Raw genomic sequence first — 20,157 nt, 5'->3', positions numbered from 1 at the left:
GGCTCCCCCTTTTCCGTGTGTCTTAAATATTACACAATAAATTAAAAGAAGAAGTGCCATTATAATAAAACCTACTTCCGTGGGTCATTGTGAGGCTTAACTGAGATGATGAAACCCAAAAGTGCTCTGCCAACTGCAGGGTGCTCCATGCGTGGTACCGTCAGCACCTACGATGCTGCGTGACATGTGGCAAGTGGTTGGCAACCACAGGGTCAGACAAAAGGCAGTAAAGTTCCCTACTTCTCAAGGTTTGCAATGCATGATTGCAAACTGTTAGCTAATCAGCCCAGGTGCAAACCTGTCCTCTACGTTTATCTTTACTACATACACATAGTCCCTTTGTTTAGTCTCAAAAGATGCACCCGGGAGTGAACTTGAAGAGAAACTCTTCCTGCAATAGTGTTCTGCCTAGAGTTTTATTTTCCCTCTAAAAGTGAAAAGGCAAGCTGCAAGATTGGCAATAAACTTCAAAAGCTATAAGATGTGCATAGCCTCTGACCAAGTAATTCCACTCTTGGGAATTTATCTGAAGGAAAAATTCAGAAGAATGAAACTGTATGCATGAAGACGTTTGGGGTAGCAGTATCTATTAGAAAAAAAAAAAACTGGAAAAAGGTAAGGGGTAGAAGAATAGGGAAATTGTTAAGTCAAAAAATGGTATATGCACGTAATGGGAGATTCTGTAGACACCGGAAAGGACAAATATGAAGATTATGAAGCAACGTGGACAAATACAGAATATCACATTAAAGAAAAAATAGAATATAAAATGGTATCTAAGCTGCAATGACATCTAAGCGGAAGTTATTTCTGCATATAGAGAAGGGTGAAAGGAAACAAAATAGTGAGAATATTTATGAGATTATCAGATAACTCCTTTCCTTTCTTTTAAAATTTCCAAGTTAGTGGCATTTACATTTGAAACAGTGTTAACACAGAACAATCTGCGATTTGGTGGGTATAGTGGCTGTAACATGATCAAACAGTCATTGTGCTGATAGTAAATTCTATCAATACTGAGCTATATCAAATTAGGTTCATAACCCAGGGAGGGACACTATTCCCAGAATAAAATACCAGTCCGTTGATTTGAACTTCCCCTTCCTTTCAGTGCCCCATGTCTTGAATTATATTCAAGATCCCATATTCATTTTTAGGATAAAGGAATGGAGCAAGGCGTTGGCTGGATTTTGGGAGGGGGTTGATTATGGAACCTTATAACCAGACTTTCTTATGGCCAAACTCACAGAAGGAGCCTCAGAGTTTTCCCTGCTCTCCAACCAGTTGTAGCTGCTCAATAACTATGGCAACCATTATTTATTCAGTGAACTCAAGTGGAGATCGATACCTCCCTGCCAGCTGGATCAACCCTAGGCCTGGAATTCCTTGAGGAATTCAGAGACACTCCTGTTAGAAGCCAAAGGCACCTTCTTTGTTGTTTTGAACAGCTACTGGATTTGTGGCTTCTTTACTTTTTCAAAAGGGCTGAGATAAAATTCGGTCTCCATGCAAACTACTGCCAGCAGCAAGCAAATTTTCAAATCACTAGGGAGTCACTAGGTGTCTGGGACCTTCCTGGTAATCTGAAATTCCTTAAAACCCCAATAACTGACATTTTAGTTTAAGGAACCTTCTTTCTTTTTGCAGCTTGGTAAACATGGCTGCAGCGCTAATAAACAGAGACTTCAATCCTGGGGGAGACTGGACATTTGGACTTCCCCCTTCCTAGAGAATCACATGCATCTTAGTAGAAGATCTTTGTCCCCATTAAACACAACAGGGTCTTCAGCACTTCTTGCTTTTTGATCTACATCATTTTTATCCAATACTCCAGTATTTTAACTCACCTTTATGCATTCAAAGCTTTAAACTGCATCTTACAGAAATGGTTAACTAATAGATTTACATGTTACAGTCATAGTACATATGAGTTGGAAAGGATTTGAATCATTTAGATCACACTCCCACCTAAGACAAGAATCCCCACCACAAGAGATCACAAAGAGAGTGCCCAGAGCCAGCTGGGTAATAAAACTAAACCTAGTAGCACTTTATATTTTCCTCTTTTACTTAGATTATTTTATCACACCTCTCAGCATCTTTGTGAATCAGGCAGGACAAAGATGATCTTTATTTCATAGTTAAGAAGGCTGAGGCTCAGAGAGTTTCATGACTTACTTACAGTCAAAACTAGCAAATGGCTAATTTCTTTTGTTCCAAGTCCAGATGTGTTTCTACGATACCAGGATGCCTTGAACACCATATTAGAATGTTCTTCCTCATCCTGAGGTGAGCTCAGCCCCCCTGAAACTCCTTCCTACTTTCTGTGTACCTAATGAACTAACTAATGAATTACGTCTTTCAACAAATACGTATTAGGTGCTTATTCTGTGCCTAGCAATGTTATAGCCATTGGGGGTAGAGCAGTGACTAAAACAGACAGACAACAGATCATATACTCCTGACCTGTGTGGTGTTAGTATCTAAAGAAACTGTTGGATTCCCATGCAATTTTAGCTGCCCATGCCATAGACATCTCTGCAGAGAGAGGAAACGGAGGGAATTGGAAGAGGAGAGAGAGGAGGAAGGGAGAGGGGAAAGTGAAGGAATGGGAGAGAGGGAAGGGGGAGAGAGAAAGGGAGAGATTGACTGAAATGATAGAGGTATTTAGGTCTGTGCTCATGTTTTCCCCTTTTTGCCTAGTTAAGACCTATTCATCCTTTATTTCTTAAGCAGCCTCCATGCTCAGCGTGGAGTCCAATATGAGACTCTAGAGGTGGATGCTTACCTGACTGAGCCACCCATCTTTTAGATTGCAGATCAAATATTTCTTCAAGGGAACATTCCTTTTTACTCCCAGTTTAGACCATGTTCTCCTATGGCATTCTACTTTTCCCCTTTGAAGGATATGACAGGTTGAAATCAGACATTGGTCTGACTCTTGCCTGCCTCCTCCATTAAATATAAGCTCCATGGAGGCATGGACTGTGTTTGCTCACCATTATACCTACAGCACCAAGCTTACTACTTAGGAGACACCCAATAAATGTCTGTTGAATGAATATGCGCATGGAGGAACCATGATCTGTAAAATACAATTCACTGAATACTAAACCTGTAGGTTGCTCAGAATAAATATACAAGTAGGGCATAAGCAGCACCCAATGGTAAAGAACTTCACAACTCTAAAACCTCTTGTATTAGAAGCTTAAGAGCCAGATTTCCTGAATGTACCATCTATCACTCATGAGCCTGATGATTGACCCATCAGTAAAATATGGCTAATAATGGTACCTGCCTCGTGGGTTGTGGTGAGAAGTAAATGAATTGATACATGTGAAGTATTTGGGCCAATGCCAGCATACAGTAAGTAACAAATATTAGCAAGTATCCCCTATGTCTAAGACTCAGCTCATTAATGTCCCTTCAAATCAGCCACTTCTCTGAGTTTGCCTTTTAATGATTTCACAGTCCTCCCCATCACTCCCATAACCATCTCTAATGATTGCTTCCCCCGGCCGTCCTAGTTAATCCATCGAAGAACTTTGGTTATTATCTCTGTGATGTTCCTCTCATCGAGCTCCTCCTCTCCTAGCCTCTCTGGGCTAGGTCTTCCCTATCCGTCACCTACATCGTTTCAATAGCTCCTGGCTGGTCCCTCTGCTTCCCATCTCTGCTGTAATCCATCCCAGGTCCTTCCAAATCTCTTTACTAAACAAACAAAAGAGCACATGTAAAACCCTTGGCATGGTGCCTGGCACTGGGTATTTTAAAACGATGGCTATTCTTAATTTCACGGAATCCTAATTACCAATAGCTTTCATTGTCCCTTGCTACACAGTGTGGTCCCTCCTCCAGCAGCATCAACATCAAAATGCAGAATCTTGGGCCTTACCCCAGACCTCTGTAATCAAAATGTGCAGTTTAACAAGATGCTTAGTGATTTCATGCACGTGAAAGTTAGGGAAACTCTGCTCTAGTCAATTCTGGTCCAGAATGACTGGACCATGAGATGACTGGGCCAGTCTGCAACCAGTGGTTGTCTAGCCTCTGTTTGTAAACCTAACTCCCCAGTGCTGCTTGCTCCTGGATCAAGCTTTTCTTTTTTTTATTTTTTTAAATTTTTTTTTCAACGTTTATTTATTTTTGGGACAGAGAGAGACAGAGCACGAACGGGGGAGGGGCAGAGAGAGAGGGAGACACAGAATCGGAAACAGGCTCCAGGCTCTGAGCCGTCAGCCCAGAGCCCGACGCGGGGCTCGAACTCACGGACCGCGAGATCGTGACCTGGCTGATGTCGGACGCTTAACCGACTGCGCCACCCAGGCGCCCCTGGATCAAGCTTTTCTTATATTGAGCTGAATTTTACAGGGCCCAGTTCTGCCTCTTGGACCCATACAAAAAAGAAATTCTCTTCCTCGTGTCAAGCAGCAGGGTATGAGGACAGGGGATGAAGACACCCAATAAGGAAAAGCAAATCCTTCTTTTTTTGAGCAGGTCTCAGGGCACAGGCCAGCATGGAGACCACAGTGAGATAGTTCCAGCTGAAGGGGAAAACGAAACCCAACAAACAAACAGGACCTTCCTGCTCTGAGCTCCCCTTCTTTCTTGGGGAAGTCATCTCACTGCTACCTCTTATTGCATACGTAACATCCTTCACTGCTGGGCGGTCCCCAGAGACACCGAGCCCACACTGATCAGGAAGCCACAGGTTGGTCAGCAGTCTGTGCTGAGGCTGTAATAGTGCTTTCCACTCTGCCTGTCTTTGGTTTATTAGAGTATGTGTCTGTCTCCCCAACGACACCACAAACTCTTTGAGGAGGAGGGATTTGTGTGGCTGGCGCAGAGCAGATGCTCAATAAATATTACTGAATTAATCTGAATTGAAATAAGGTAGTCCTCAGGAATTCAGACTATTTTCTAATAACAAAGTAGTAGGCTAAAAATAATTAATTTTCCTAATTTGGGAGACTTTCTGAAATTCACAATTAACCCATTCATTTAACCAATATTTGCCATGTGCCAGACGCCTTTAAATGCCAAAGTAATTATAAAGATGAGTAAGACTCTCCCTGCCCTTAAAGAAACCCACAGTCTATTTAGAAAAGAAGAGACACAAATAAGTTACTTAATATAATGTGTATATGCAATTATAGGGATGCAGGAAATTGTTCTGGATTCTCAGGAGAATAGCTAGCTCTTCCTGGAGGTAAGAAAATAACACTTAGGATAATAATAATGAAGGTTTGGCTAATATTTTTTTCTCTGCAAAGTACACATTAGCTCACTTAATCTTTATAGGAAACCTGCAAGTAGACATTATCTCTGTGAAAAATGAGAAAACTGAGATTCAGAGAGGGTAAGCAACTTAGCCCAAGACTGCCCAGCTAGGAAGTAGCAGAGTGAAGACTTGAACTCAGATCTCCCATCTCCAAATCTTGAGACAACCCCCACCCCTTTTTAAAAAAAGGATATTGCCTTGCCAAGTTGTACACTTAGTTTTCTTTGCAACGCAGCTGATGGCCATATACGATATAAACACAGGGTAACCAGGTAACCACTTAGAATGAGCTCTGGGAAGACAGGTGGTGGAGGGTGTGGCAGGATCAGCCACCTGCCCGGTCCTCCTATGACACTGTTTCATTGCTTTCTGCCCCTGCTTCAGCCTTCCTTTCTGCTCCTCAATCTTAGAGTTCATGTTCCAACAAGACCAGGAGAAAGATTATAAGGCATAAGAGAAAAAAGTCATTTTCTCACTTGACAGAAGACCTGAGAGAGAAAAGAAAGCTATGGAGAACATCCTTTCAGTGAAGTGATTAGCAAGACGGCATTTGGGCACTCAAGATTCTCTCCACCATCTGGTCCAAAATGGCCTTTCTGATCTTTTCCCCCTTTTCATTATGTGGGAAATGCATTGTACTCTGAGGCTAGATCATAATCCCAGGCCATAAGATAAATATCACATTGAATCAATCTTTTCCCTGAAAATCTTCTAAATTTCCCTAAAGTGCAGCTCTCACCACTAGAAGTAGAGAGCCCAGGGCCCACACTGTGTTCATGTCTTCTCCCTCCTGCTCACTCCAGGATACATAGTCATCGAGTATAATAGACTGCACTCCTTTGGTTCTTCTTTCTACTGAGATTACAGGTGCGATTTAACACATGTGATGCAGTGCCACTGTGTTTGCTCTACCCCAGAGGTGCTCAAGTATTCCATGCCAAGCCCTTGCAATGCTGTTTCCTTGGTCTGGAATGTCCTTCTTCTCTATCTTCCCATGGCTACATGCTACCTCCTTGGGAAGTCATTCATGACCAGCACTTCAACCTTTCTCTGCCCTAAAAGAGTGAGCAGTAGTCTGGCCTTACCCTGCACTGAATCTGTCCATTTTAAGGACCTGGGCACTAACCACTGCACATCAAGTTCATGACATGAAAATCACATAGGACTTCCTAGTAGGCTATCCATGGCTTATCTTTGCATCCCAAGAAACTGACACCAGGCCTGGCACATAGTAGGACCTCAATATTTATTTAATGAATGGATACTTACGAAAATGGTAATTCCACACTAACTTTATGTTTGGGGAGCTTCTTATTTATTAAATATAATTAACTATAACTAGACATCCCCCCACGGATACCCCATCAGAAGCAAAGCCTGTAGGTTGTTCCCATGTCAGGGATGGGGCACCGGTTAAACAGGGCGGTTAGGGCAGAAAAACTGGGGACTCAAAAACGTTTGGCAACCACAACTGTGGGGAATGAGAGCGATCTGAAAGAAACCATTTCCTGCCCCACCTCCCCACCTAGTTTATCACAAGGGGGCCTAGAGAGAGGTGGAAGAAGCGGAAAAAAGAATTAGAAAAGAAAAGCCACGTTTGTGCAAACTTCTAATACTGCACGGATTCTTAATAATTTTCCTGGAAAAGAGATTGTTAAAACATCTGACATTCTGCTTCCTTTTCAAGAGTTCTTCCCTGTGGTTTAGGGGCAGACAATTATTTTGGGACGAATTTCCTGACGCCAGTAGTCCAACTGGTATTCCACAAACACCCTGGACGATCAGTGGGGCTTATTCAGAAGTGAGGTAGGAAATTCATATCCGCAACAACGCACACTGCTGTTTTCCAGGCACCGCCTTTTCTGCCGTTTCCTGACGCTTTCACACATTTCAAACACTCTCCCAACCAGCAAATCACAAAGTATTGCAAGGTCCAGAAATGAGACAAGAGGGGCTAACTTTTCTTGTGGGTTATACCCGCCGCACCTGTAACAACTCTGCACAGGTGGGCGGGACTGAGGGCAGTATCCCATAAAGGACGTGGCCCCGCTGTGCCCAAGTGCTTGGTAAGTGCAACCTAATTTCTTCAATACCAGTGTCATCCTTTGGGCCTCTCAAGCATCCAAGGATGCTTGAGATATTCACCAAACTTAATACCTCCTAAAGCCACCACCCACTTCCTCATGCCACAGAGTTTGATTTTCGACTACCTAGGGCTTCCAAGGGGAAGGGGCAGGCGTGTGCCTAACATTGGGGGCTCCCTGTCACCATCACTCCAGGATGGAATGTGGGTGGATGGAGTGCCTATTCTGAATCCAGTCTGGTTCCATCACAAAGCTACCTTCCTGTAATCCATACTGCTGCCTCATGGAATAGTTGTTGTTATCCCCACTTCACAGACGGGAAGACTGAAGTTCAGAGAAATGAAACGTGTTACTGAATAACACACGCTTGTTAAATACAAGACCCCACATGCAAACCTGGGGGTGCCAGATCCCATCGTCATGCTGTGTCTGCTATGCCAAACTGCCTCCTCCCCGAGCACCTCCCCACAGAAAGGGCAGTGGGCTGAGCGGCTATAGCCGCAGGACATACAGTGGACTGGACGCAGAGACAGCACTAGCAGCACCTTCTCCTAATTCCTTCTCTGCATTCTCTACACTGAGCTGCCCAATATCTCCAGGCGGGGACTGTTTGGCACCCACAAGTCCTGGCTTCAGAGTCATCTATTAATTTCTACTTAAAGAGTAAACCAACAACAACAAAAGGTGTAAGCCTCAGTGGCTCTCCTCTTAAACCACAGCTCCTACACCTGAACTGGCCTCTTCCCTCTCATTTGTGCTCAAAGCCAACTGTCAGGGTAGTTCTTTGTAAATGTTTGCTTATTAATATTATTATTATTATCATTATTTTGAGAGAAAGAGAGAGAGCGAGCACCAGTGAGGTAGGAGCAGAGAGAGAGGGAAAGAGAGAGAGAATCTCAAGCAGGCTCCGCACTGTCAGTGCAGAGCCTGATGTAGGGCTCAATCCCACAAACCATGAGACCATGACCTGAGCCGACACCAAGAGTGGGATGCTTAGCCGACTGAGCTACCCAGGTAGCTCTTTCTAAATCGCAAGACTGACTATGATTCTCCCTTGGTCAAAATTTTCCATGGGTCACCATTGTCCTCCAAATAAACTCTGACCTCCTCACTGATGTCAGGGGCTCTTCTTGCCTTGCTCCACCCTTAGCTCTCATGACAGCCTCACCGCCCAGCATGCTATTTTTTTTTTTTTTTGGTCACTTCCTTCCTGAAACTTATGATAGCCATATTTCCAACGGCTTTAGTGAATTTTTATTTATCTCTAGAATTCTCAGTCCTTCCATTTTGCCCTGGAGATATCCTATGCCTTTATCAAGGACCATCCCTGCTTTTAATGTTTATTTATTTTTGAGAGAGAGAGACAGAGCGTGAGTGGGAGAGGGGCAGACAGAGAAGGAGACACAGAATCTGAAGCAAGCTCCAAGCTCTGAACTGTCAGTGCAGAGCCCGACACGGGGCTGGAACTCACCAACTGCAAGATCATGACCTGAGCTGAAGTCGGACGCTTAACCGACAGAGCTACCCAGGCACCCTTAGGACCATTCGTGCTTTTAATAGATTACCTGTTTTGAGAAGACCACTTCCTACCTTCTATCTCTCAGCACTTTGTGCCCACTCCTACATCCCTACTATGCCACAACACCCTGTACCACATGCATTAGTTTGTGCATTCTGTCTCCTCCAGGGATGTGTGCTATCTCTGAAAACGCACTGACACGCTGCAGAGCACGGAGATCAGTGAACACCTGTTGATTAACTAGACTCAACAGTCATTTCCATAGAGATGTGGCAATGTACTGGTTTTGTTTACTGAAAGCCAAGGCTGGCTCTAGTATTTTTTTTTTTTTAATTAACTAAACTCTGTACTTTCTAGTTTTGAATGTTGAACAGTCCTAGGAAGAGCTGAATGGTTTTGAAATTGAGCTGAAGAGCTTAGTTCAAAGGTAGCCTTTGAACCAATTTCACTCCAGTCCTGCTGGGAGCAATAAGCTTGTGCCTTGAACATGCTTATTTTCCTCAGGTGCTCCCACAAGCCATTTGAAAGCCCTCTAAATGGAATTCATCCTCTTCAAGATGGCCTTGCTTCTGTTTTTGTTAATGGCTCCCTCAGAAATCTCTGGTAGGCCCCATCAAAAGAAGGACCAAAAACCTGGAGGAAGTGGGGTTCCACTTGGAACACTGAGGGAACAAAGTAGTGTCTGAGTCCTACCGTAGCATGTGCTTATTACTTCTATTTGCCTTCAGATGAAGCATTAATTGCTGAACCAGCCTAGCCTCTTAAGGCACTCAGACGCATCTCACTGTCATTGACAAGAGATGTCACAAGAAGGTGCATGTGAACAACCCACCTGATGCATGAGAAAAATGGGCCCATTTGCACCAAAGGATGGATTTGGTCCTCTGTGAAGCTCATTCTGTTCCTAAAACACATGTTTTCTACAGCTAAGAGTGTAGCAAATCTGAACCTTAATTCCTAGTCCGACAGCCTAGCCCATGCTTGGCTCTGATGACAAGGATGGCAGGTGAGCCCCAGGTCTGGCTGGCCTCTTCTGAAGCCTCCAACCTCTGTCACTGGTTCACCAGGCCCCAGTCTGATGAGAAGGATGAGACTGAACAGGACACTTTGGAAGTAGAGGGAGGGGGGCAAAGGGAGCTGGGGCCTGGGGCTCTGAGAGCAGCCACAAGGAGGTGGTATTTCTTTTCTCACTGATGTGCCTTTCTTTTTCTCTCTCACTCTGTCTTGGGAACCTTTCTCTCTCAAAAGACCAAAAGGGAGAGGGACACCTGCGTGGCTTAGTCGACTGAGTGTCCAACTCTTGGTTTTGGCTCAGGTCACAATCTCACGGTTTGTGGGTTTGAGCCCCAGATCAGGGTCCACGCTCACGGCTCAGAGCCTGCTTGGGATTCTCAATCTGTCTCTCTCTGCCCCTCCCCAGCTCCCTCTCTCTCTCTCTCTCTCAAATAAATAAATCTTAAAAAAAAAAAGAAAGAAAGGGAGAGGCATCTAGGGGGAAGAAGGCATAACACAGAAATTGAGTATGTGTTATGCTTTTGGTTCTCAACCTTCAAAAATTATTGAGTTGAGCCATTTTTTGCTTTTCATAAATATCTATTTTTCTCAGCTCTCCGCCAAAGTTGCTAAATAAAGTTGTAAATAAATAAATAAATAAATAAATAAATAAGGTATGTTTCATATTTTTTGGTTTTACTTTGGGTCACCCACCAAGGACTGGGAGAAAGGGAGACTTGCCCCTTCTGCTCCATAGGAACAGGCTGGTTAAGGTAAACTTCCTTCAAAAACCCCACGTAAAAATAACCCAGAAGCAGTTGGTCCAACATCAACAGAGCTTCTGTGGAAATTCAGATTTTTCCTGAAGGTTCATGGCAGTAAGTTGCAGATATATGTTTCTTTGTTTACACAAGGTTAAACTTAGCAGATTTTAGAAAAGTGGCAGTCATTATCCTAATCTGTGTGTGTGTGTGTGTGTGTGTGTGTGTGTGTGTGACAGCTAAAGCCAGAACCCCTTAACACAGGAAAGGAGAGGAAGGGGGGCTAGGGACACAGTCACTTTGGTGACCAGCTGGTGCTTACCTGTGATCATGCTCAGTGCTGATAGGCATGCTAAGGCTTGGATATCAAGGTTCAGGCTCTGCAAACTTAAGGAAAAGTCTTTAATGGAGTCGAGCCACTCCCCAAATCCACGAAGGCACTGAAGTCGATGCAGGACAAGTCCGTTGCAGAACACAAACTTATCTTCAGCAGTGTTCGACCTATAAGACAAGGTCATGGCGGGTGGGAGAGAGAGACACATTAAACGGGTGTGTTCAGTCTGTCCAACACCACAACACAAAGGCACCTGAGTAACCACGAGGCAGTGTTCAGAACCCGGCGGCCTATGCTGTGAAACCTGCCCAGATACTCTTGATGCCCGAGACTGTGCTCCTGGGATAAACAACCACCGCCACTTGTCTGTGCAAACTTTCTTGGTGAGCATCAGCCCTGGGAAGCTGGGGGTGGAGCACCTGTACTCTTATTATGAGAATCAGCTGCCGTCCCACCCGGGACGGGACACAGAGGAGCAGGCACTCCAGGAGCACGGCAGTGAAGCACTGTGCACCGCCTCTTTCTGTAGTGAACACGAGCCTTTTCCCTTCATGGCTCCTTCCCTTCTTATTCTCAAATGCCAAAAACTGAAAAGACCTGAGACTAGACACTACAATTCCACTCTGCAGACTCTAAGAACACCAAGTCCTTGCAACTGCCAGAAGTCAATCACAAAAATAAAAAGTCACTGAAAGTAAAACAGTCATTTTGCATATCCTTCTGTACTTAAAAAAAAATTGTTTTGACGTTTATTCATTTTTGAGAGACCGAGAGAGAGAGACGGAGTGTGAGTGGGGGAGGGGCAGAGAGAGAGGAGACACAGAATCTGAAGCAGGCTCCAGGCTCTGAGCTGTCAGCACAGAGCCTACTGCAGGGCTCACAGAGCTCAAACTCACCAACTGCAAGATCGTGACCTGAGCTGAAGTCAGATGCTTAACTGACTGAACCACCCAGGTGCCCCGGTGCAGGGCTATTTCTACATCGGCCTGATAGTTTATATTATGTCCATCATCACCTCGTTCGTCTCTCATGACAGGTGCCTTGGAACACCTAGATGTCACCACTTAGCTATGGGGCCTATGCCACTCTTAATTGCTCCTTTTCCTTACCTGTAAAACAGGAATCCTGATTGCTACCTCTTAATATTGTTGTGGGAATGAAATAAAGGATCTGAAAGACCATGCACCGGGCCTGGTACACAAGGGGAGCTCAAAGAGCAACAGGTGTAACTAATTCTGAATTCTCTGTGGTCCTTACTTGAATCTTACCTTTCCTTTCATTTTCCAGTCTCTTGCTACATCTTTGTCTCTTTTAGCCTATTGCGTTAAGTTAATATCTCTTAATTTGTGCTTCTTGGATGAGTAGTTTCATTCATTCATTCACTTAGCAAGTATTTCCTTAGGACCAAGTATATGCCATTCCTGGAGCCAGGCACTGGAGAAAACTTAGTGAATGGGGCATATACGGCACCTGCCTGTGGGGAGCTTATCCCTTACTTAATCCTTTGCTGTCTGCCTAACAAGTGACAGTCACATTGCTGGCTTGGCTCCTGTGCACATCGGCTTGGCTGTAATTATGCTAATTACTGACTCCTTAGATGTAACTCCTCCTCTCTCTCACAGATCCCGCCACAGAGGCATACAAAGGACACAATCGTTCAGTCTCAGTATTTAAAACATGGACCTCAGGTCACTGGCTTCAGAATTGCTGAAACATGAGTTAAAAATGCAGATTTCTGAACATTCTCCAAGGTAGCTCCAAACCAAAATAGCTGGGAATGAGGCACGGGAATCTGCAGTTTAAACAAGAGTTTCTGGTAACACAGTATGAAAAGCTTAGACAGATCCCAGGTTCCAGCTTTTTGAAAATTCACTGCCTTTCTGTCTTTGGTGTCACTGAGTAGGATAGGTTGAACCAAATCTTTTGATCCAGATTCTCCTGCAGTAAACACTGGGGGGTTGAGAAGCTGTGGGAACTCTTTAGAGCCCCAGCTTGGGTACTAGGACAGTAACTTGTCAAATAGAAACCCATGAGGTAAATGCAATGTTCAAAACAAAAACTTGCTGCCAGGAAATACCTTATGCACCAGGAGAGAATCTTCACAGAATCACAGAATGCTGGAACTGCAATGGGCTTCAGAGATCAACAATCTAATAATCTAACCTCATTTTACAAAGGAAAGTAAACTTCAGGTGAGGCCACTGACCTGCCCAGGGTCTTATAGCAAGTGCATGTTAGAACTGAGACTAGGACCCAGGCGTCCTGGCTACCAGTCCAGTGCTTTACCCACTGCCCGGTTTTTTAATGCCTGACCAAATTTCCTATTTCCTTCCTGAGCAAACTTTTCACCGATGACTCAGTTAACAAACCCAGCAGGTTTCCAACTGCTTCAAAGCAAGGAGAGAACGAAAAAAGATAAATAGTGATTACCTGATGGAAAGTCTGAGAACAAACAGCTCCAAAAAGGCTGATTCTATAAGTAATGTCTGATCTTCTTTGGGGAGATCAGTAAACCCGGGAATCTTTTCCGCCCAGCTTCTGGATACATCGATGGAGGCTGTCAGGAGATTGTAGAACTGTTGCACATGTTCGGCATCTGTGCCTGCAGCGGCCTGTTCGGTGGGACAGTACTGGAATGCAAACCACACACAGCAGCATTATCTCAGTGCAGCAGAAGCAGCAGCAGTCTTAACAAGCTGGCTCTTCCCAGGCCATCAGTGCCTAAATCCTCACTTTTAGGTCTCACGGTTATAAACACTTTTTTTTTTTTTTTTTTTGCATTTAGTCTCATCTGATTCTCACAATGTAAACAGAGCAAATTTTGTTACCTCTTCACAGACAAAAGAAATCTGGTTAAGTCCCATTAGTGCAGTGGTTTTCAATCTTGATGCAATCATCTGGGGAGCTTTAAAAAACACTGTGTCTAGCTCCTAGGCACAGAGATTCTACTTTAGCTGGTCTGGGGTGGGGACTGGTCAGCAGGAATTTCAAAGGCTCCCCAGGTGATTCCAAAGAGCAGCCATTGTTAAGAACCATTACCCCTAGAGGTTTGTGTCCAAGTAGGCCTCCAGGGTCTACTGATTCCAGGAGAGCATGGCTGTCTCCAAGCAAGATGCTCATTAAGCCACAGTTCTCAAAGTGTAGTCCCTGAGAATGTGCCAGAATTGAACATCTTGGGCCCCATCCCAGACCTGCAGAAGCAGAAACTCTGAGGGTAGGACCAAGAAACTGTTTTATTAAGATCTCTAGCTGATTCTCATTGACACTGGAATCTAGGAATCACAGAATTAACCAATAGGAGAAGAGAATGATTTTTGCTTGCTGTGACATAAACCAAATCAGGAAGGGGATGGGAGGGTGTCTTCTTAGTAGGGCCCAGGCAGTTATGTGCTATCAGACTCAGGACTTGTGGGTACTAAAATGAATGGAAGTTAAAAAAAAAAAAAAAAGAAAATTCAGTTCCTCAGTCACACTAGCCATATTTTAAGTACTCAAAAGCCATGTGTGGTATATAGCATATTTCCATCACTGCAGAATATTCTACTGGATGGCATTGATCTAAAGGATCCCAGGAGAAGAAAGGTACAAGTAGGAATGAAGTTCCTGCCCAGCTTTTGGATATTCTGGCAGAGTCAAGGTTGCTTGAGTCACTGGAGGAAAAAAATCTTTCCTGCTTTAGGCAGGAAGATTGATATACCAAGATAATAATCAAGGGACAACCAACAACACAGAGACTTAAGACATCTGCAGAAACACTCATGTAAATATGTGCATCATTTCCTTGAGTGTGCATTTGCGTCCTTTCTCTCAGCTCCTCCTGGGATATGGATTTTAATCCTTACTTTGCAGATGAGAAAACTCAGGCTCAGAGGGAATTCAGAGAGGTTAAGAGACTTTCCCAAGGTACACGACCAACAGTGGTCCAGTTAAGACTTAAACATGGCCCTGTGTGTTCCGCTCCTACACTTCCTGGCTGTTAATGTGTCTGATGTTCCCAACTGGTAGCTGTGGGATAGTTTTAAAAAGCATTTTGCTTTGCTCTAACTGGAGGTCTCCGGGTGTGTATTCATTTGGTCCCATGTTTTGTCAGCAGCACAGTGACTGGCACATAATGGGCACCCAATAAAGTGTTGTTGCATATTGTGCAATGAAAGAATAGTCACGGGACTGCCTAGGTTTGCCACAACGCCCTAACCTGACTGGAGGAAGAACTGCCAATAAGCACTAGGTACCGACTGAGAACGTAGACATGAGGAAATGAGACATTTCTCTCAATTGGGTCTCTTTTTTTCCCCTTTCTGCATTCCCAGGAGGCATACGAAATAACAAAAGACACCATCAGCCGGAGGGCCCAGCTGCTTTAATCCTAGATTTGTCCAGGCCCCTAATTTGTAAAGTAATGTAGCTCTGCTGCTTACTTTAGCTACCTGGGGTAAAAGACTTCACTTTTCTGAGCCTCAGTTTTCTCCTCTGTAAAATGGGGATAATAGCCTCCTCAAGATTCTGTTGTAAGGATTATATGTGATAATATTCGTGAAGGGCCCAGGATAAGGAAGATGATTGATGATGACAATGATGACGATACTGATAACGATTATGACACTTGGAACTAACACTGTCCCTCCACTTCCTTATTTATAAAATGGGGAAAGGGGAAAGTTAGAAAAAACTGGAAGATTTCCAATCCTCAGCCCTGACTTTCTAGGATCCATCAGGTCCAGTTTGGAGTCCTGGCTCCTCCGCTCTCAATAATCCCACACAGGGCTTGGGTTCTCTGAAGCCCTGGATGTTTCTGTGATGTGGTGGGACTCCACGGGAGCAAAGTCCAGGAGAAGGAAGTAGTCCTTCTTCCCACAGATAGTCAAGGATGTCAGCATGATCCTGGTGTCATGACACTTCCCAACACTTTCTTTCAGCACATACACTACTAACTGGAGGAGAGTAGAAAAAGAGATTTTATTTTATTTTTTTGCTTTCTCTTCTTATATGAATCTAATTCCATATGACCTCCAAGGACAGGAGGAAAACGCCCTCTAGGAAGCCGACAGCTCTACATGTGAAACTCCTGAGTGATAACTGGAGTAGAGAAAAGAATGTTGGACCAGGCAGCAGGTCATGGGGTCCTCCCCCAGGCTCTAGTATTGACTTGCTGTGCTGTCCTAGACAAGTCACTTAACTTCTCTGGAGAAGGAAGGGACTGGGCTACCTGATTTTGAAGATTCCATCTGGCTCTTTGCATTCAGCTGTCTTTCTCTTATTGATTTCTAGTTTAATTCCATTGTGGTTTGACAACAGACATTGTCTGTTTTCTATTCTTTGAAATTTGTTAAGGTGTATTTTTATGGCACAGACTATCATCTATCCTGGCAAATGTTCCAAATGTTGGTTCTTGCATTCGATGATTCTAAGTGTTGCTAATCATACCAGGTATGATGTTACTGCCTGGAATTTGACACTGATTCAGAATTAGTTTGTTTTAAAATAGTATGTTAAACAATTGTATGTTTGGTTAAAAAGACCAAAGGTTGTAAACTTTTCCCTAGGAATGGCACCTAGCAGCTCCCTCCTGTGCTGACTTCTCTGAAATCACGGCTCACAACTCAATAATCACTCTGCTTTCAATATTTGCTCAGAATCCTCTGGAGTGTTTAGCTTCCACCCAGCATCCTCTGCAGGGCTCTGTCCCTGCTAGGCTCACATTTCATGCATCCTGCACACAGGGAGATGTAGTCCCTGTGTACCCTGCGTGGGTAGTTGTCTGTGATGGAGTCCAGCAAGGAGAAAAGCCAGCAGGCCTGGCGTGCCAGACTCCAGCCAGACCCTCTGGGCTTCACCTGCAGTGATTCTGGTCCACATTCCAGAATTCTGGGGCCAAACTGGATTCAGCCTGAGCCACCAGTAACTTGGGGGTGACTGGTGGGTCAGCATCCAATGCTAGAGGAAAAGACAAACCCAGTGTTGCCTCTACTGAACATAAGATTTAAAGAAACAGAACAAAACATTTTAGATACTTTCTCACCTGGCCTAGCAGTTTTTATCAAACCTCACCAAGGCATACTGGCCCTGGAGTTGGATGAACCAGATCCCCATTCTCTGCTTCTGTTCTCCTCTACATTACTCTGTCTCTGGGCTAGGCAGGCTTGGGGTTCACCAGAGAAAATCTGGAAACATTTGTTTATTGATCATTCCAATTGAATTTTGGTGAAACAGAGAATGACTTTAAAAAAATGAATCTTTTTTTTTCCTGTTTATGCTTTTTATTCCAGCCTGTATGCATAACAGATCCATCAAAAAATCTGTCTTTACTCCTAATCAAAGACACAGTACTATATTTACTAGCCATTTAGAAGAGGATACAGCTAATGTCTGATGGAAGTTTCTCCAAATTACCTAGAATGAGAATCTAAAGCTGAAAACAACCACAGAGGTTAGTTTCCATATGGCAATAATATGGCTGTGTAGATCAGACTTCAGAAACAACGCTGGCCTAAAATAAATTATTCGAATGGGAATCCAGTGAGACCCTTGGTGAATGCCAGCCCTACATTAGCAATGTGACATTTTCATAGCAGAATGGAATCTGATATTATTTACTCTCTCACTGCCAGTCCAGGCTAACTATGTAAAATGTCCTAAGAACGTTTTATCTCCCTGTAGAAGATTATTTTTCCCTGAGTCTTTATATTTCTTTATACATTTTAGATGTGACCACTACATATGAGCCAAACTACGTACACATATTCTTAGGTTCTTACACTATAAAAAGTGACACTTTAAAAACTGGCAATGAATATGTTTTCCCCCAAATTTCTTCTTTTCTGATCTAACTGCCTCCCCTGCTAAAAAAAAAAAATAATAATAAACAAAAAAGCCTCCTCTCCTCCCACTAATGGCATCACCACAGTTATACATTTGCTTACTTTCTCTATCCTTCATGTCAGCTGCATGAGGGTGGGACTCTTTTGCTCAAAAATGTGTCTGCTGCTCCAGAACAGTGCCTGACACCCAGTAGCCATTCAATAAATATTTGTTAAACGACTTAGTTACTTTCCGGAAAATTTTTATGTCTATTGCCCATCCCTTCTTAGTCTCAAAAAAGGCTGGGAAATAGATTTGAGGTAAAACTGGATTGTTCTTATTAAACTATATTGGTGATTCTCAACCCCTAGTGTGTCAACAGGTCATCTGAGGCACTTGTTAAAAAACAGATTTCTGTCTGCCTCCTCCTCTGCTCCCCGTTCTGATTCTGTAGGTCTGGGTGTTGCCCAGGAATCTGAATTCTTAAGCAAACACCCTAGGTCCTTTGGCACACCACACTTTGGGAAATGCTGAGCCCTACCCACAGTGGAATTACAGCAAGTGTAATGGTCAGAGGGTCAGGGAAGAAGGCTGGAAGGGATCGTGGCAGTGCATTTAGTCCAATCTCCTCACCATTCAGTTGAGGAAACGAAAGCCCACCGTAGCACAGGAGCTGGCCTGAAATCATCTAGGGAATTGGTGGCAATTTGAGAGGGTTTTCTGAGTAGCTTCATAAAAACAGTTTTTTTGCAGAGTTTTTTATACTGTTTACTTTGTAGTCTAACACGCGTTCGCCCCGTTGTTTCTTGTTAACATATTTAAATGCCATTTGCTGGTGCCTGGTTTTATCCCAGCAGCATCTCTTGTATTTGGAATCTCTTACTACACTGAGTGATACCAATTACCAAGCAACATCCTAGTTTCCTGAAAAATACTTGAAATGACCAACTAATGAGGACCTTAAGTATATTTCCTCATCAGTAATTATGCAGGCTCTGAAGCCAAGCCCAGTATCTATATATACTTGTATTGCTAAATGAAAAGCAACTGTGGGACAGAGAATAGCTACATTTCAAGGAGAAACAAATCAAACATGACATGTTTTGACTGCCCTGATATACAATGATCTGAGCTCACTTTTGAAGGAGAGAAGTTTGGCCCAAAGGAGAAGTGAAGGTCCCAGAGCCAGGAACACTTTCACAGAGCGAGGAGCTCTCTCTCTCTCTGGCCTCTAAAACATGCATTCCCTCTGTGACCTGGAACGCAACCCCTCAACCTCCCTTTCCCACAAATGAGAAAAACCCGCTCACTTACTACCTTAAAGGCACACATGCCTGAACAAGAAGGTTAGAACACACCTGCGGGCAAACATTTTCTCCTTTCTCTATTTACCTGATTCACAGGGGAAACTGGCATAGTCATGTCAATAAGTTGTCTTGGTCAAGTCAACTGTCTGATGCAAGTCTGACAGGGCAAATTCTTATTTAAATGTAGTAAGTTATGGATACACACGAAACTGTTAACCGCTGAGGAGTGGGATTAGTCAGGAATAAATGAAGAAGAGACTTTCATTTTTCGCTTTATCCTCTTCTAAAAGGGTTACCTTAAAAAACCAATGGGCATATATTACTATTATTGTAACTTCTAAAAACTTAATAAGGGTTCTATTTAAAAAAAGAACTAGTAAGGAGTGAGGAGTGCCCGGGTGGCTCAGTCAGTTAAGTGTCCGACTTGACTCTTGGTTTCAGCTCAGGTCATGATCTCACAGTTTTCATCCCAATCCTGCTTGGTTGGGATTCTGTGCCTCTCTCTCACTGCCTGCTCCTCCCCCACTCACGCTGTCTCTGTCTCTCCCAAAATAAATAAATTAAAAAAAAAATAAATTAAAAAAACCCTAGTAAATTGTCACTAAATAGAAATGGCAGTATGGTGAAACAGAAACTTAATACTTGCAGTGATGAGATTTGGATCTAGCCCTGGCTCTGCCACTGACCTTAGGCAAGGCACTTAACTCCTTTAAGCCTCTATTTACTCCTCTGAAATTATGGGGGTTGGATTAGATGATCTCAAGGTCACCTCCAGTTCTGTAAATTTGTGTTGAATATATATACACATTAATATACATATACACACATGCGTATATAAGCATAAAGAAAAGGTATTAAGAAAACTGAATTTCTTTTTTTTTTTTTTCAACGTTTTTATTTATTTTTGGGACAGAGAGAGACAGAGCATGAACGGGGGAGGGGCAGAGAGAGAGGGAGACACAGAATCGGAAACAGGCTCCAGGCTCTGAGCCACCAGCCCAGAGCCCGACGCGGGGCTCGAACTCACGGACCGCGAGATCGTGACCTGGCTGAAGTCGGACGCTCAACCGACTGCGCCAC

General features: G+C 43.6%; 1 protein-coding gene across 3 annotated transcripts in view; it reads right to left on the bottom strand.

Moving 5' to 3' along the window:
• The window catches only part of NR4A3 (nuclear receptor subfamily 4 group A member 3), a 41,494-nt gene that overhangs the window by 5,663 nt on the left and 15,674 nt on the right, over positions 1-20,157 (bottom strand). For all 3 annotated transcript variants that reach the window (XM_040481811.1, XM_040481813.1, XM_040481814.1), the window contains exons 6-7: positions 13,403-13,602; positions 10,961-11,139 (exon numbers count right to left, since the gene is read on the bottom strand). In XM_040481811.1, the coding sequence (XP_040337745.1) occupies positions 10,961-11,139; positions 13,403-13,602 (379 nt within the window). The remainder of the gene's footprint in view (positions 1-10,960; positions 11,140-13,402; positions 13,603-20,157) is intronic.

This window comes from Herpailurus yagouaroundi, unplaced genomic scaffold (assembly GCF_014898765.1).
Source record: "Herpailurus yagouaroundi ecotype Mexico unplaced genomic scaffold, PumYag 160, whole genome shotgun sequence".
In the NCBI taxonomy this organism is placed as follows: Eukaryota; Metazoa; Chordata; class Mammalia; order Carnivora; family Felidae; genus Herpailurus; species Herpailurus yagouaroundi.
Note: the sequence above shows the minus strand (reverse complement) of the source record. Positions and strands in the feature narration are given on the sequence as shown.